The 18823-nt window shown below is 47.6% G+C and overlaps 1 protein-coding gene across 2 annotated transcripts in view; it reads right to left on the minus strand.

The window, feature by feature from the left end:
* Positions 1–18823, minus strand: part of pnpt1 (polyribonucleotide nucleotidyltransferase 1, mitochondrial) — a 92864-nt gene that overhangs the window by 30336 nt on the left and 43705 nt on the right. For both annotated transcript variants that reach the window (XM_070889601.1, XM_070889602.1), the window contains exons 15-17: positions 10193–10229; positions 7589–7655; positions 7390–7479 (exon numbers count right to left, since the gene is read on the minus strand). In XM_070889601.1, coding sequence (XP_070745702.1) covers positions 7390–7479; positions 7589–7655; positions 10193–10229 — 194 coding nt within the window. The remainder of the gene's footprint in view (positions 1–7389; positions 7480–7588; positions 7656–10192; positions 10230–18823) is intronic.

An 18823-nucleotide genomic window follows, 5' to 3' on the forward strand; every position in this document is an offset into this window, starting at 1 on the left:
CCGGCCTCCCTTACAACGGCTCCTGCAGCTGCCTTAATGGCTGGCGATGCTGCAGGGGGCGAAACCGAAGTTCGCATCCGGGGTGCTGCGCAGTACGCGGGCGTCGGTACTCTTGCCGCACCCGGTCGTGCCCCATTATCGCCCTCCCCCCACTCCCTGGGAGGCACCAATGGGAGATGCAATAGAGGCAAATTTCTCCCCCCACGTATCCTTCCATTGCTAAGCACTCCAGAATCCAGACTTCGCCAGCACCAGCTCGACTCCACACTCAGCCAAAAAGGTGGTGCATTTACTGTATAGGAAAGCAGTACTCATCATAAATCAACGTGAGACACTCCAGCAAACAAGCTAAAAAAAAAATCACTGCTATCAAAATAATGGCGAGGGCAATGGCGTTTGCTGTTATTTATGTCCAAATGGTACAATAACTTTAGGCAAGGGACAGATGCGAGGTTAAACGCGGATAACCAAAAGTTGCTGTCCAACTTCCACTGCTACGTGATAGCTTTGCGAAAACAGCATCTCATTGTCTGGCTCATCAATGAAAGGCATGAAGTTGCTGTATTTGCACGGTAGATATGAACTAAAGTCACCACAGAAAATTGGCCGTGTGTATTTGCACCGTGAGTTGGAATGAGTTGATTTCTGACTGGCCCCCTAGGAGGACAAGACACACCCAACACTGTCTGGAATGTGTAATTTGATCCCTTCTGCTGTACAGTAATTCAAGTTCTCTGCAATGTGTAATTTGATCCAGTCATTATCAGGCAGGTTACAGAGTTCAGACAAGCACAGTGCCAACACTAATGATTTCAGAACAGACAGCACGCTCACTTCTGGGTTCAGAGTAGGCACAGTGCTCACACAGGCGAGTTCAGAGAAACATAGAAAAATAGAAAATAGGTGCAGGAGTAGGCCATTCGGCCCTTTGAGCCTGCACCGCCATTCAATGAGTTCATGGATGAACATGCAACTTCAGTACCCACTTCCTGCTTTCTCGCCATACCCATTGATCCCACTAGTAGTAAGGACTACATCTAACTCCTTTTTGAATATATTTAGTGAATTGGCCTCAACAACCTTCTGTGGTAGAGAATTCCACAGGTTCACCACTCTCTGGGTGAAGAAGTTTCTCCTCATCTCAGTCCTAAATGGCTTACCCCTTATCCTTAGACTGTGACCCTGGTTCTGGACTTCCCCAACATTGGGAACATTCTTCCTGCATCTAACCTGTCTAAACCCGTCAGAATTTTAAACGTTTCTATGAGATCCCCTCTCATTCTTCTGAACTCCAGTGAATACAAGCCCAGTTGATCCAGTATTTCTTGATATATCAGTCCCGCCATCCCGGGAATCAGACTGGTGAACCTTCGCTGCACTCCCTCAATAGCAAGAACATCCTTCCTCAAGTTAGGAGACCAAAACTGTACCCAATACTCCAGGTGTGACCTCACCAAGGCCCTGTACAACTGTAGTAACACCTCTCTGCCCCTGTACTCAAATCCCCTCACTATGAAGGCCAACATGCCTTTTGCTTTCTTAACCGCCTGCTGTACCTTCAATGACTGATGTACCATGATACCCAGGTCTTGTTGCACCTCCCCTTTTCCTAATCTGTCACCATTCAGATAATAGTCTGTCTCTCTGTTTTTACCACCAAAGTGGATAACCTCACATTTATCCACATTAGACTTCATCTGCCATGCATTTGCCCACTCATCTAACCTATCGAAGTCACTCTGCAGCCTCATAGCATCCTCGTCGCAGCTCACACTGCCACCCAACTTCATGTCATCCGCAAATTTGAAGATACTACATTTAATCCCCTCGTCTAAATCATTAATGTACAATGTAAACAGCTGGGGCCCCAGCACAGAACCTTGTGGTACCCCACTAGTTACTGCCTGCCATTCTGAAAAGTACCCATTTACTCCTACTCTTTGCTTCCTGTCTGCCAACCAGTTCTCAATCCACGTCAGCACACTACCCCCAATCCCATGTGCTTTAACTTTGCACATTAATCTCTTGTGCGGGACCTTGTCGAAAGCCTTCTGAAAGTCTAAATACACATCAACTGGTTCTCCCGTGTCCACTCTACTGGAAACATCCTCAAAAAATTCCAGAAGATTTGTCAAGCATGATTTCCCTTTCACAAATCCATGCTGACTTGGACCTATCATGTCACCTCTTTCCAAATGCGCTGCTATGACATCCTTAATAATTGATTCCATTATTTTACCCACTACTGATGTCAGGCTGACCAGTCTATAATTCCCTGTTATCTCTCTCCCTCCTTTTTTAAAAAGTGGGGTTACATTGGCTACCCTCCACTCCATAGGAACTGATCCAGAGTCTATGGAATGTTGGAAAATGATTGTCAATGCATCTGCTATTTCCAAGGCCACCTCCTTAAGTACTCTGGGATGCAGGCCATCAGGCCCTGGGGATTTATCGGCCTTCAATCCCATCAAGTTCCCCAACACAATTTCCCGACTAATAAGGATTTCCCTCAGTTCCTCCTTCATACTAGACCCTCTGACCTCTTTTATATCCGGTAGGTTGCTTGTGTCCTCCTTAGTGAATACCGAACCAAAGTACTTGTTCAATTGGTCTGCCATTTATTTGTTCCCCGTTATGACTTCCCCTGATTCTGACTGCAGGGGACTTACGTTTGTCTTTACTAACCTTTTTCTCTTTACATATCTATAGAAGCTTTTGCACACACAGCGCTCACCCTAGCGAGTTCAGAGAACGCACAGCGCTCACACGGAGGATGGAAGAAGGAAGATGGAAGATGGGAATCCGGCCAGGAAAACATTGGAATCATCATGTCTGGCAAATATCACATAAATGTAATTTCATGCACGTTGGTAGGACCAACACAGAATACGCTATCATTTAAAAAAATGTATTTAATCATTTTTGGGATGTGGGCGCCGCTGGCAAGGTCAGCATTTATTGCCATCCCTAGTTGCCCTCGAGAAGGTCGTAGTGAGCTGCCTTCTTGAACCGCTGCAGTGCATGTGGTGAAGGAACTCCCAAGTGCTGTTGGGTACAGAGTTTCAGGGTTTTGACCGAACAAGGATTAAGGAACAGCGATATATGGCCTTCAGGATGGTGTGTGACTTGGAGGGGAACTTGGAGGTGATGGCGTCCCTATGCGCCTGCTGCCCTTGCCCTTCAAGGCAATAGTGCTCGCGGAGTTTGGGAGGTGCTGTTGAATAGCCTTGACGAGTTGCTGCAGTGCATCTTGTTGGTACACACTGCAGCCATGATGCGCCAATGGTGGAGGGTGTGAATGTTTAAGGTGATGGATGGGGTGCGAATCAAGTGGGCTGCTTTGTCTTGGATGTTGTCGAATTTCTTGAGTGTTGTTAAAGCTGCACCCATCTAGGCAAGTAGAGAATATTCCAACACACTCCTGACTTGTGGAAAGGCTTTGGGGAGTCAGGTGAGTCACTTGCCACAGAATACCCAGCCTCTGACCTGCTCTTGTAGCCAGAGTGTTTATGAGGCTGGTCCAGTTAAGTTTCTGGTCAATTTCTCTCAGGATGTTGACTGTGGGGGTGCCTAGACCCTCTCTTGTTGGAGAGAGTCATTGCTTGGCACTAGTGTGACATGAATATTACTTGCCATTTATCAGCCCAAGTCTGGATGTTGTCCAGGTCTTGCTGCATGTGGGTATGGACTGCTTCATTATGTGAGGTGTTGCAAATGAGACTTAACACTGCAATCATCAGTGAACATTCCCACTTCTGACCACATGATGGAGGAAAGGTTATTGATGAAGCAGCTGAAGGATGGTTGGGCCTAGAACACTGCTCTAAGAAAGTCCTGTAGGCTGGGGTTGAGCCGATTGACCCCCAACAACCACAACCATCTTCCTTTGTACAAGGTATGACTTCAACCAGAGTTCTCCATCGACTTTACTTTTACTAGTGCTGCTTTGTGCTACACTTGATCAAAATGCTGCCGTGATGTCAAACGCAGTCAATCTCACCTCACCTCTGGAATTCAGCTCTTTGGACTCGAGCTGCAATGGGGCTTGTAGCAGAGTGGTCCTGACGGAACCCAAACTGAGCATTGGTGAAGGTTATTGGTGAGTGAGTGCTACTTGATAGCCCTGTCGACGACACCTTCTATCACTTCGTTGACAATTGAGAGCAGGCTGATGGAGCTGTAATTGGCCGGATTGGATTTGTCCTGCTCTTTGTGGACAGGACATACCTGGGCAAATTTCCACTTTGTTGGGTAGGCACCAGTAACTGTACTGGAACAGCTTGGTTAAAGTTCTTGAGCATAGGTGTTCAGCACTACAGCCAGGATGCTTTTGCTGTATCCAATGTGCCTGCACCCTCTCCAAGGCCTTCCTAAAGTGTGATGCCCGAATTGGTCACAATACTCCAGCTAGGTCCTAACCAGTGCTTTAAAGATTTAGCATAACTCACTGCTTTTGTACTCTATGCCTCTATTTATAAAGCCAAGGATCCTGTAACCCTTTTCAACATCCTTCTGTACTTGACCTTCAAAGACTGTGTACGTACACATAGGAACATAAGAAATAGGAGCAGGAGTAGGCCATTTGGCCCCTCGAGCCTGCTCCGCCATTTAATAAGATCGTGGCTGATCTGATCATGGACTCAGCTCCACTTCCCTGCCCGCTCCCCATAACCTTTTATTCCCTTATCGCTCAAAAATCTGTCTAGCTCTTTAAAATTGTACCATTTAGTTTATATTGCCTCTCCTCATTCTTGCTACCAAAAAAATCACTTTGCACTTCTCTGCATTAAATTTCATCTGCTATGTATCTGCCCATTTCACCAGTGTCTATGTCGTCCTGAAGTCTGTCACTATCCCTCTCTGTTTACTACATTCTGAGTTTTGCGTCAATGATAAACTTTGAAATTATGCCTTTTATACCAAAGTCTAAATTATCAATATACATCAAAAAGAGCAGTGGTCCCAACACTGACCCTTGGGGGACGCTACTGCACACTCCCCTCGAGTCTGAAAAACAACTGTTCTTCACTACTCTTAGCTTTCTGTCCTTTAGCCAATTTTGTATCCATGTAGCCCTTTAATCCCACAGGCTTTAAATTTCCCTAAAAGTCTATTATCTGATATTTTATCAAGAAATGTTATGTGCTATTTTATCAAGTGCCTTTTGAAAGTCCTACACTTTAATTGTACTATCCCCATCAACCCTCTCCATTACTTTATCAAAGAACTTGATCAAATAAGTTAAACACGATTTGCCTTTCACACATCCGTGCTGACTTTCAATTTGCAGGCCATACTTTTCCAATTGTCAATTAATTTTGCCCCAGATTATTGTCTCAAAGTTTCCTCACCACCGACGTTAGGCTGACTGGCCTGTAGTTGCTGGGTTTATCACTCTTCACAGTTTAAAAAACGTGCAAGATTATTTCCACTGGTTCACTCCACATGCAACGGTGAAGCGGCTCAGTGCACTGGAAACAGCAAATATCCCAGGTAAGATACAGAAGATCCATGCATCAGAGCTTGCTGCTCTTCGAGCCAAGCTGCTCCTCGAGCCAAGCTGCTCCAGTACAGCCATGATAATGGCACCTACCTGTTAATGTGGAGGATCACCCAGAAAATCAAGATAACACTAATGTGGCCACATACTGCCTGTCCTGTCGACCTCCTCCCAATCATCAATTGAGTGATACAATATAAAATGTTGGAAACGCTCAGCAAGTCAGGCAGCATCTGTGGAGAGAGAAGCAGAGTTAACATTTCAGGTCGATGATCTTTCATCAGAACTTGAAACGTTAACTCAAGTTTTTCTTTCCGTAAATGTTGCCAGATTTGCTGTGTTTTTCCAGCATTTTATAACAGATTTCCAGCATCTGCAGTACTTTGTTTTTGAATCAGCAGAGTGATAGTAGGAATCAGCAATAGTACCATCAGGCAACACCTGCACACCACCGAGTTGTTCACCAATGATAAGTTAGTTTCTTTGTGGGCAAGGTTACCTTGAAGCTGCGCAACCATGCAGTTGTCTGCCGGTTTCGGGCACCACAGGACCAACCTTTCTAATGTTAAATTTCTCGCATGCGTGAAACTGTGGAGGGGCCACGCACCCAAAGATCCCCTTCAAAAATGTGACCCCATGAATGGTCGATGCAAGATTATGGGGGGGTCTGTAGCTGTTTCGCTGAGGCTGAATTTGAAAAATCCACAGCTGTGACTATTTTACATAAGTTGAGCTGCAAGGTTGGTTTAATGAGACGCATTTCATTCAACGACAAAGGTGAGGTTGAGTCATTGCAAGTGACATCACTAGCAGAGCTGTAGGTTTATAGCATGCGCTAAGCATGACATCATCAATTGACTCGGCTCATATTCAGGATGACATCAGGGGGTCGACCGAAAACTGTTGTTGCTCACTTCTTCAAGCTTAACACTCTGGGTGAGAGCTGAAGGGGCATTGCGTGTGGGTCACAGATTAACAGCTTTATTGGGTAGAAAGTGTGGGGGTGGCGAGGTCACCTTTTATATTACGAAGTGAATAGTGACAGGGTCATGACTTCGGATTTCATCCAGTGCAACGAGGTCACTAGCCACACACACGCTGGATTTTCTGAGAAATCAACTCACTGCCGTTCATTGTCATAAGCATGATCCAGGTCTTGGGGTGGGGGGCAGTAAAGAGGAGAATCAGGTCTAACCAGAGGAAGGACATGATCTGTCTTTCCATCTTGATCACATTCTCCCTCTCGTTCTCTTCCCCCCGCCTCCCCCTTTAGACCTGGATCACATTGCCCCGCCTCCCCCAACAGTGTTGTCCCTGTGCTGTCACCCCCTCTCGCACTCCTCTCCCCCCACCCACAATCTCCTCTCTCCGCCTCCACCCCCTCCGATTTCCTCTCCCTTTCTGAGCTCCTCTTTCCCGGCACCCTCAACTCTATCCTCTCTCCTACCCCCAAGCGCCTGTCCTCTCTCTTCCCCTCCCCACTCCAAGTGCTCCTGATCTTCTCCTCACCCCGAGCTCCTGTGATCTCCTCTCTTCCCATCCCCCCCGAGCTCCTGTCCTTCTCGCTGCCCAGAGTTGCTTTCCCTGTTCGCTCAGGTCCCAGATGCCCAGTTACGCTCGCTGCAACGTTATCAGCTTACACTTTCAGCAACTTGCCACACAAAAATTTTTTAAACCTAAATGTGCAAGGGCAAGTCTAACTAAATGCACAATAACATCCAACATCTAAATGGCACCGTAACTTACAGCTCTCGTCCAAATAAAGAAAAAGTGAGGCTTTTGAACATTTGTTACATTAGGTAGATTAAAGGATTAAAAAAAAGGATTTAAAGTGAACAAAATGGGCTATCGAGTGGATTTGTGGCCAATCCACTTACATAATCACTTACCGTTAGATTCTAGTACTTCTGCTGTTACTCTTATTGTAAATGGAAATTCTTTAGGAACCACAGGTTTCAATGCTTTTTCTGCAAGAGCACCTAAATTGATGTAATTTTCATAGAAATAAATAAATATTTTGATTAATGAATGTAACAAAATTATAACCAGTATTTTTGTGAATTAAACTGTATGATTCATCCTCCTCACCATGGCCTAGTTCTCTCCTATTTTGACCAATTAATTTTCCAATCTCGTTAGTTGCATAAGGCGGAAACTGAAATAACAAATATGATGCTGTTAGAAGAAATGGGACAAACATACCTTTTTTTTAAAAAACTTACATAATTGTGTTCAAAGCAAACACATTAGCTATTATCAAGAAATCTTCCTCAATCCTAAATTCTGAAAATGTTTGGGTTAGAACACAAATAGTTCAGCAATTCAGCAAATAGTTCTGAAGGTAACAGAATACCAACTACACAGCATCACTAAATTTGGTATTACAATCTATTTGACATGTATATACGTTAGTGTGCAAGCTATTAACAATAATTTGCATTCATGGAAACAAGCACAAATATTTCAAACACTGGACTGACATGTGATGCACGATTTTAATAAAAGCTGGAACTGCATTAACTGATTTGTACATGCACTGTGATAATATTTGTTAGAAAGGTGTAACTAGGGTTTTATCCCTTGGAAGTACTGAACTCTCAAATATTCAATTAACTCAATTACATATTATTTGCAATTATTGCTGTTACTTAGAAGTATGTGGATTATTTCCCCATTGATTTCAACTGCTGACAATTATAATGCCATGTATATTTACAGTGATCCATCAATGAAGTTCTTACATTCTTACAGGAAGCATGAAAAAGCTGTCAGATTGAGTTCTAAAGCAGGGGCCTGGATGACAGTCAACAAATGGGTACAATCGCTTTTTCTCATTCCAATAGCAACACCTCAAATGCTTGTTTAGCTTTCAGCTTTCTTTTTAGTAGAAAGGGGAGTGTTATTCAGTAACTTCTCATCTCCTGTGCCTTGTGCTTAAATTTCCATCCTCATTACTTTGGTTTCATGTGAAATATATCTATTGGGATTTTAAAACCATTTAATATAATCTTATTAAATTGTAATGTTAAAAAAACTCAAAGGATTTATAGTTCAGTATAGAAGACATTTTAATAATAAATAGTTTTACTGCAACCCACAATTTTGATTCCATCCCATTTTAAGTGGTTTATTTTCTCCTGCCTTACATTACTTCCCAGGTGAATAACTCAACATCTTCAAAATGTTCATCTCCAAACTTGCCCCTATCCTATGCCATCTCCCTTGGAACTTGGGTTGTGTTCATACTATCTTCCAACCACCATGTTATTGCCCTTATCTGTATTTTCTAAAGTTGTGCTTGATTGTTACTATGGTTTTCAGCATGGCCACTTCATTGGTGATCTCACCTATGTTACATAGCTCTGGAACTCTGCTCTTCAACACCTGGATAATTTATTTGCCTTTGCCACACCTCCAATACTTTTGACAGGATTTGTTGCCATGAATTTCTAAACATTTGGTATTGTCAAAGTTGTTAATGGGTATCTAATTTTCTCTCAAATCAATCTATCTGCACTTCAGTTCATGATTCATTCTCACCCTTTTCCCATCCTACTCTGTTCCTTCATTGACCTCCTACATTTATTTGCCGATTGATTCCAGCAGTCTACAACTGATAAACAGTCAAAAATAAAACTATAAAGAGCTGCACTTCATTTATCAGGCTACTAAAAAAATCCCTGGTTCACAATATCTGGACATATAACAAAAGATAACAAATCAATGGAACAAGGAAAACACACATTCTAAAGCAAAAAAACTAAAAATTAAAGATTTATACATAAATGGATGGTTGAGCAAGACCAAAGCAATTTTTGTTCTGACAGGTGTGATAGATGTATATGTATGTATGCATGGACATTCCTTCTGCTTTTGATTGGTCCATGCTAACTGCTAACCATGTGGTATAACCTCATGTGATATAATGGTCAAATGGTTCGATGTACTAAGCCAAACTAAGAAATCATATCACGTAATAAACACAGAAGACATATTACCAGTATATATCCACGCCATCACCAAGACCGCCAATTTCCACCTCCGGAATACCACCCGACTCCACTCCTACCTCAGGTCATCTGCTGCTGAAACCCTCATTCATGCCTTTGTTACCTCTAGACTGGACTATTCCAAAGCACTCCTGACCGGCCTCCCACGTTCTACCCTCTGTAAATTTGAGGTTATCCAAAACTCCCATCAAGTTCCGTTCACCCATCACCCAGGTTCGCTGACCTACATTGGCTCCCGGTTAAGTAAAGCCTCGATATTAAAATTCTCATCCTTGTTTTCAAATCCCTCCAAGGCTTTGCCCCTCCCAATCTCTGTAATCTACCCCATCTCCACAACCCTCTGCGATATCTGTGCTCCTCTAATGCTGCCCTCTTGGGCATTACTCAGATTAGTTGGAAGATGCATCTCCATTTAGAAATCTTCTGTTAATTGGTCTGATGAGGAAATGGATTTGTGCTGTTGCACTGGAAATCTGCCATTTGCAGGAAATTAACTGAGAAGAATATGGAAATAAATGGCAGGACATAAGTCGTTAAATATGATGCAAGTTACAAATATTGCACTTTGATTCAGTAACAGTGCATCAATTGGTCACTCCTACTGAAAGTTCAACTTCAGACATTGTACATGTAAATCAAAGCCTAATGCAGTAATTTGAAACACAGAAAAAGGTTATATTACCTCATAGTGCAGCATGAAATTTTTTTCCTTCACCCCACTGTATAAGTAAAAATTATAAGATTAGTTTGGACAAAGCATAGTAACTCATGAGCAAAATTTGAAAATCACTTGATCTACAGACAAGACAAGATATGGTGTAGACTAAATGCAGCTCCTTGTTGGCTGTGAAGTTAACATTTTAGGAGTTTTATACTGCAATAGGCAAACATTCCTTTGTGAATGAAAACTAAAATTCCTCTTTGCTCATGACAAATGTACATCTGCCTACTCTCATGGATTGTGCTTGGGGTCCATAACTTTAACTCAGCACCTAAAATTTCAGATAATTTTCACAAATTGCAATGGCTGGTGCCATAACATTTTCCAAGCATTCAACACAAGAATTAGGAAATTTTAGGAACAGAAAAATGTAAGTTAGTCCAACAAGCACTTCCTTTTTGGTTAATCTTAATCTTTCCACCATATTCATGAATCCACTCCTCCAGAAATAGGTCGTCTTATCTCTTGAACAAATGCATACCATTTTCTTCAACGGCATTCCTCGATAATTTATATACCTCTGTGAAATAGTTGTCTATTTCCCAATTTATTTGATTTTTTTAATCCTTTTACATCGCTTAAGTTTTTGCTCGTCTGGATTATTTATTTGGATCAAATTAATCAATCCCCTTCAAAATTTTAAAATCTATTAGGCCACTACAAAAAACTCATTTTGTCCAATGAGAACAAGCCCAATAACAAAATCAAAAGATTAATGTGAAAGACCACCATTAAGCCCACATTATTGCATCCATCCAAAGAAAGCCTACCCCCATTATAGTATCCATTTGTTTCGCACATGATGCCAGAATTTTTCCCTCGACTACTTGGTCTGGGAGTCCAATCCACGGGCCCAAGTTTCGGCCTCAGTTGCTCCTGATTTTTTGGAGCAACTGGTGTAGAACGGAGTATCCTAGAAATTAAAATTCTCGACATTTAGTTTGCTCCAGTTCTAGTCAGTTAGAACAGTTTCACTATGGAACAGAATTTTTTTTCAAAAGGGGGAGTCTCCAGCCACTTACGCCTGTTTTCAAAGTTTCGGCAGTGAAAACTTACTCCAAACTAACTTAGAATGGAGTAAGTGAAGATTTTTGTACGCTCGAAAAATCCTTGTCTACACTTTAGAAAATCAGACGTAGGTTACAAATCAGGCGTAGGGAATGGGGGGGGGGGGGGGGGGTTAAAGGGAAGTTTACAAACATTAAACACTTCACTTTTACAAATAAAGAGCCATCATCAATAATAAATGATAAAAATATCAATAAATCAACCAATAAACCAATTAATAAGAAATAATTAAAAAAAAAAATCAATAAATAAAACATTTTCTACTTACTGACTGCAGCACCGGGAGCCCTCCAACAGCGTGCTGGGACGGCCCCCCCAGTGTGTCTCTGTCAGTGTCTCTATCTCTCTGTCTGTCTGTCTGTGTGTCTCTCACTCTCTGTCTGTCAGTGTCTGTGTTTCTGACAGCGAGGGGAGGGGGAGGCGGGGGGTAGAGGGAGAGAGGGAGGCAGAGGGGGAGAGAGGGAGGCAGAGGGGGAGAGAGGGAGGCAGAGGGGGAGAGAGGGAGGCAGAGGGGGAGAGAGGGAGGCAGAGGGGGAGAGAGGGAGGCAGAGGGGGAGAGAGGGAGGCAGAGGGGAGAAGGGGAAGGGGAAGGGGGGAGGAGAAGGGGAAGGGGGGAGGAGAAGGGGAAGGGGGGAGGAGAAGGGGAAGGGGGGAGGAGAAGGGGAAGGGGGGAGGAGAAGGGGAAGGGGGGAGGAGAAGGGGAAGGGGGGAGGAGAAGGGGAAGGGGGGAGGAGAAGGGGAAGGGGGGAGGAGAAGGGGAAGGGGGGAGGAGAAGGGGAAGGGGGGAGGAGAAGGGGAAGGGGGGAGGAGAAGGGGAAGGGGGGAGGAGAAGGGGAAGGGGGGAGGAGAAGGGGAAGGGGGGAGGAGAAGGGGAAGGGGGGAGGAGAAGGGGAAGGGGGGAGGAGAAGGGGAAGGGGGGAGGAGAAGGGGAAGGGGGGAGGAGAAGGGGAAGGGGGGAGGAGAAGGGGAAGGGGGGAGGAGAAGGGGAAGGGGAAGGGGGGAGGAGAAGGGGAAGGGGAAGGGGGGAGGAGAAGGGGAAGGGGGGAGGAGAAGGGGAAGGGGAAGGGGGGAGGAGAAGGGGAAGGGGAAGGGGGGAGGAGAAGGGGAAGGGGGGAGGAGAAGGGGAAGGGGGGAGGAGAAGGGGAAGGGGGGAGGAGAAGGGGAAGGGGGGGAGGAGAAGGGGAAGGGGGGGAGGAGAAGGGGAAGGGGGGAGGAGAAGGGGAAGGGGGGAGGAGAAGGGGATGGGGGGAGGAGAAGGGGAAGGGGGGAGAAGAAGGGGAAGGGGGGAGGAGAAGGGGAAGGGGGGAGGAGAAGGGGAAGGGGGGAGGAGAAGGGGAAGGGGGGAGGAGAAGGGGAAGGGGGGAGGAGAAGGGGATGGGGGGAGGAGAAGGGGATGGGGGGAGGAGAAGGGGAAGGGGGGAGGAGAAGGGGAAGGGGGGAGGAGAAGGGGAAGGGGGAGGAGAAGGGGAAGGGGGGAGGAGAAGGGGAAGGGGGGAGGAGAAGGGGAAGGGGGGAGGGAAAGGAGAAGGGGGGAGGGAAAGGAGAAGGGGGGAGGGAAAGGAGAAGGGGGGAGGGAAAGGAGAAGGGGGGAGGGAAAGGAGAAGGGGGGAGGGAAAGGAGAAGGGGGGAGGGAAAGGAGAAGGGGGGAGGGAAAGGAGAAGGGGGAGGGAAAGGAGAAGGGGGGAGGGAAAGGAGAAGGGGGGAGGGAAAGGAGAAGGGGGGAGGGAAAGGAGAAGGGGGGAGGGAAAGGAGAAGGGGGGAGGGAAAGGAGAAGGGGGGAGGGAAAGGAGAAGGGGGGAGGGAAAGGAGAAGGGGGAGGGAAAGGAGAAGGGGGGAGGGAAAGGAGAAGGGGGAGGGAAAGGAGAAGGGGGGAGGGAAAGGAGAAGGGGGGAGGGAAAGGAGAAGGGGGGAGGGAAAGGAGAAGGGGGGAGGGAAAGGAGAAGGGGGGAGGGAAAGGAGAAGGGGGGAGGGAAAGGAGAAGGGGGGAGGGAAAGGAGAAGGGGGGAGGGAAAGGAGAAGGGGGGAGGGAAAGGAGAAGGGGGGAGGGAAAGGAGAAGGGGGGAGGGAAAGGAGAAGGGGGGAGGGAAAGGAGAAGGGGGGAGGGACAAGGAGAAGGGGGAGGGAAAGGAGAAGGGGGGAGGGAAAGGAGAAGGGGGGAGGAAAGGAGAAGGGGGGAGGGAAAGGAGAAGGGGGGAGGGAAAGGAGAAGGGGGGAGGGAAAGGAGAAGGGGGGAGGGAAAGGAGAAGGGGGGAGGGAAAGGAGAAGGGGGAGGGAAAGGAGAAGGGGGAGGAAGGAGAAGGGGGGAGGGAAAGGAGAAGGGGGGAGGGAAAGGAGAAGGGGGGAGGAAAGGAGAAGGGGGGAGGGAAAGGAGAAGGGGGGAGGGAAAGGAGAAGGGGGGAGGGAAAGGAGAAGGGGGGAGGGAAAGGAGAAGGGGGGAGGGAAAGGAGAAGGGGGGAGGGAAAGGAGAAGGGGGGAGGGAAAGGAGAAGGGGGGAGGGAAAGGAGAAGGGGGGAGGGAAAGGAGAAGGGGGGAGGGAAAGGAGAAGGGGGGAGGGAAAGGAGAAGGGGGGAGGGAAAGGAGAAGGGGGGAGGGAAAGGAGAAGGGGGGAGGGAAAGGAGAAGGGGGGAGGGAAAGGAGAAGGGGGGAGGGAAAGGAGAAGGGGGGAGGGAAAGGAGAAGGGGGGAGGGAAAGGAGAAGGGGGGAGGGAAAGGAGAAGGGGGGAGGGAAAGGAGAAGGGGGGAGGGAAAGGAGAAGGGGGGAGGGAAAGGAGAAGGGGGGAGGGAAAGGAGAAGGGGGGAGGGAAAGGAGAAGGGGGGAGGGAAAGGAGAAGGGGGGAGGGAAAGGAGAAGGGGGGAGGGAAAGGAGAAGGGGGGAGGGAAAGGAGAAGGGGGGAGGGAAAGGAGAAGGGGGGAGGGAAAGGAGAAGGGGGGAGGGAAAGGAGAAGGGGGGAGGGAAAGGAGAAGGGGGGAGGGAAAGGAGAAGGGGGGAGGGAAAGGAGAAGGGGGGAGGGAAAGGAGAAGGGGGGAGGGAAAGGAGAAGGGGGGAGGGAAAGGAGAAGGGGGGAGGGAAAGGAGAAGGGGGGAGGGAAAGGAGAAGGGGGGAGGGAAAGGAGAAGGGGGGAGGGAAAGGAGAAGGGGGGAGGGAAAGGAGAAGGGGGGAGGGAAAGGAGAAGGGGGGAGGGAAAGGAGAAGGGGGGAGGGAAAGGAGAAGGGGGGAGGGAAAGGAGAAGGGGGGAGGGAAAGGAGAAGAGGGGAGGGAAAGGAGAAGGGGGGAGGGAAAGGAGAAGGGGGGAGGGAAAGGAGAAGGGGGGAGGGAAAGGAGAAGGGGGGAGGGAAAGGAGAAGGGGGGAGGGAAAGGAGAAGGGGGGAGGGAAAGGAGAAGGGGGGAGGGAAAGGAGAAGGGGGGAGGGAAAGGAGAAGGGGGGAGGGAAAGGAGAAGGGGAGGGGGAAAGGAGAAGGGGGGGGGGGAAAGGAGAAGGGGGGGGGGAAAGGAGAAGGGGGGGGGGGGAAAGGAGAAGGGTGGGGAGGGAGAGGGAGACTGAACGGGCCGGGCCCAAGACTACGGGCAGTGCCCGCCCCCAGCACCAGATTTACAGGTTGGTGACGTTGGGTCGGGTCAGGTCGGGGGGAGCACGGGTCAGGTCCGGGGGGGGGGGGGGGAGGGAGGAGGGAGGTCGGGTTGGTTCGGGTGGGGGAGAGGGAGGGAGCGCGGGTCGGGTCGGGGGGGCAGAGGGAGGTTGGATTGGGTCGGGTTGGTTCGTGTCGGGGGTCGGGAGGTCAGGTCGGGAGCGCGGGTCGGGTTGGGGGTGTGGTGGGAGGGAGGTCGGTTCGGGTCGGGGGGGGAGGGAGGGAGGGGGAGAGAGGTCAGGTCGGGTGGTGGGGGGTGGGTGGGGGAGCGCGGGTCGGGTCCAGTCCGGGGGTCGGGTCGGGTCTGGTCCGGGGGCGGGGGGGGGAGCGGGAGTCGGGTCGGTGTCGGTGTTGGGTCGGGGCGGGGAGGGGGAGTGGGAGTCGAGTCGGGTTGTGTCGAGAGGAAGCAGGAGCTGGGCGTGGGAGGCAGCCTTATGCACGCAGCCCCAGTGAGGCCATTCGGCCAGGGCTAGGGGCTGCGTGCTTTGGGCCTCTCCCACACAGTTTTGGGCGCCTGGAGCTACTGCACATGCGCGCCCACTGTAGCGCGCATGTGCAGAGGTCCCGGCACTGTTTTCAGCGCAGGGACCTAGCACCGCCCCCTACAGCTTATGCTGCGCCGCGCCTGGCTCCAGAGGGCCTGCAGGAAGCCGGAGAATAGGTAAGTTTTTTTAGGCGCACTTTGTGGCGTGAAAAACGGGCGTCCAGGTCGGGGCTGCGCCGTTCTAGGCGCGGCTCGAAACTTGGGTCCCAGGTGTTCATCTTCGGACCTTGCAAACTACCGTCTCAACTCCAACCTCCCTTTCCTCTCCAAAGTCCTTGAATGTATTGTCACCTCCCAAATCCATTTACATATTTCCCGCAACTCATGTTTGAATTTTCCAATCCTGTTCCCATCCTTGCCACAACACTGAAACAGTATTAACCAAAGCCCCAAATTACATCCTTTGTGACTTGTGATCATGGTGCACAATCCCTTCCTGTATTCTTTGACATGGTCGATCACACCATCCACCTCCAATGCCCTTAGTTTACTGTCCAGCTCAGTGGAATTGCTCTTGCTTGGTTCCACTCTTACCAATCGATCATACCCAGAGCATCTCCAGCAATGGCTTCTCTTCCTTCCTTGTTATCTTTGGAGTCCCCAATGATCTGTCCTTGGTCCTGTCCTCTACATGCTGCCCCTTGGCGGCATCATTTGCAGATATGCTGTCAGATTCCACATGTACACTGACACACCCAGTTCTACCTCTCTCGATCTGTTCACCACCTCCGTATTGTCAAATAACTTGTCTGATATTCATTCTTTGACAAGCTGCAATTTCTTCCAGCTAAACAATGGGGGCTAGACTTTCCGTAAAGCCCCCCACCACTGGATTGCCGCCCAAAAAAGACTGCTAAGATTTTTCAAATAAAGCTGCCGAAAAATTCCATAAAAAAGTGAAAAAATACCGCCTGGCGAGAAAATGGATCTTACACGTAGATTCTCAGCGGTTAAACGGCAAAGTGGGCGGTTCTTAACCAGAATGGGCAGTAAGTACTCAAATTTAGACCGAAGCTATGTTGGGCCTAGGGAGGGGGAAAAAAACTTTAAAAAAAAATGTTTTCAAATGAAACAAAAAATAAAAATTTAGAAAACATTCTCAAGACCCTTTTTAACAATCGTCGTGAAAGAATTTTATTATAAAAAAAACCTTTAACTTACCTTTCTCTTTGCAGGGTACTTACTTACCATCCTGTTCCGGCAGCTTTTCGTGGATGATTTTGTCGATCTTACCTACGGGTCACCGCTGAGGCAAAACTTGGACAGTGGCAGTTTTCTCGGCGGTGCACGCAGGTGGTCTGCTCCCCAGTGGTAGTTTGAAAATGTCAGCGGAACTTTAAAAAAAATAAAGTGGAAACTTTTGCCGGGTGGTTCTCTGCCGAAAAAGAGCAGTACCGCCGAGAAAACCGCCAAAAATGAAGAGGAAAGTCTACCTCCGGATGACTGAACCATCATCTTCAGCACCCGCCACAAACGCCGTACTCTCAGCAATGATTCCATGTTCTCCTGGCTGGCCTCCCATTCTCCAACCTCCATAAACTTCGGCTCATCCAAAACGCCACTGTCTGTATCCTATCCAACAGCAAGTCTCACTCACCTGGACTTTGCTTACCTGCACACCGGCTTCAGGTCCCCCAATGCCTTAAAGTTAAAGTTCTCATCCTTATGTTTAAATCCCTTCATGACCTTGGCCTTCCCTAGCTCTAACTTCCTGCAGCCTTACAACCCCCTCCCCAAACTCTTATTCTGACTGTGGCCTTTTGTGCATCCTCCCTTCACCCCACCATAGACAGCTGAGGGCAAGGTTGCCAAAGTCCCATGTTCTGGAATTACCTCTCTAGACCCCTCCACTAGCACTCCTCCTTAAGCCTTTCCCTAAAACCCACCTCTTCGACCAAATTTTGGGTCATCCCTCCCAATATGTTCTTTGTCTGAACGTCCATTTTACATGATTAAAAAAATGTTTAGACGTGCTTCAGTGACATAATGGTAAAAGATGTTATATTGCATGATGTTACTGCTGTTGTTGTTTGTGGGAACAACTTCCTCACATCAATCTTATATTTACCATTTACTAGTTTGAACCTGTGTCCCCTTGTCCTTTTCTCACAATTTAGTTTAAAGTAATTTTCCAGATTTAACTTTACTATCTTTTATACCTCCAAGATCACCTCTCAGACAAAGCTGAAAAGCCACATTTCTCAAGTCTTTTTCAAATACTTATCATTTTCCTTTTAAAATTATGGATTCTGATTCCACTACTGTTTCTGGTATGGCATTCTATATCCTAACAACCCTCTATTAAAAACGTCTCCAATTCAGAACAAAAGTACTGTTGATTAATCAGTATCACCCCGGCCCGCTGACAGTGGATCCGGGTATTCTTTCTGTTTTTCATTATTTTTATACTATTCCCTTTTTCTGCTCGCTCCCCTATTGAACCGGGATGCAAACTCGTACATGGCGGGACTGCTTTTTGTCCTTCTGAGACAGGACAGACCATTGCCATAAGCTGACACCCGAGATTAGGTGATCTCTTTCAAGGTAGGACTGGTGTCAGTATTCTTGTCTCCCTCTAATCAGAGTTCCAGCACTCACAATGAGACAATCCACCCAGTAGTTCGATCCAAAATCAGCAGTATTCACCCAATGAGTGCAGACAGTCAAAGAGGGGAGCCAACCTCAATTAAATTCTGCTGCTAATATGATCTATCACCACTTCCCCATTATTTTCAAAGTTACAATGGATGTGAAGTACAATTCCTTAGTAAAGAATAGTGAATAAAAAACCATTGCCGTTATCGGAGATTATTCTTTGGCGAATTTGACCTTTTTGCTGTGTGATTACAACATACAGGGAATTGATCTTACATACATTAATCTTAACCAACTTGGTCTTAAGAAATGTGTATACAAAGGGCTCCATAGTGAGAGCAGGCTGAATATTTGATTCTGTAACAAAACCCAAAATAGGGAAAAATGGGAATTTGAAAGCAGAAGAGAAGCTGCAGTGTCAAATCAAGTAACATCAAGTTGGGGGGGGGGGGGGGCCTCTGCAGTAATGATCAATAGCTCAGAAGAGTGCGTTGCCAGGGTAAGGGATATCTTGAAGTGGCTGGAAAGTAATTCGGAAAGGGAGGGGGAAGAACTAGTTGTTGTCGTACATGGACCAATGAAATAGGAAGAAACAGGGAGGACCATAGAATCATTACAGCACAGTAGGAGGCCATTCGGCCAAAGCCCGTGCTGGCTCTCTGCAAGAGCACTTCAGGTAGTCCCTTTCTCCGCAGTCCTGCAATTTTTTTCCCCCCCTTCAGATACTTATCTAATTCCCCTTTTAAAGCCACGACTGAA

The sequence above is a fragment of the Pristiophorus japonicus genome, chromosome 9 (genome assembly GCF_044704955.1).
Source record: "Pristiophorus japonicus isolate sPriJap1 chromosome 9, sPriJap1.hap1, whole genome shotgun sequence".
NCBI classification, from domain to species: Eukaryota; Metazoa; Chordata; class Chondrichthyes; family Pristiophoridae; genus Pristiophorus; species Pristiophorus japonicus.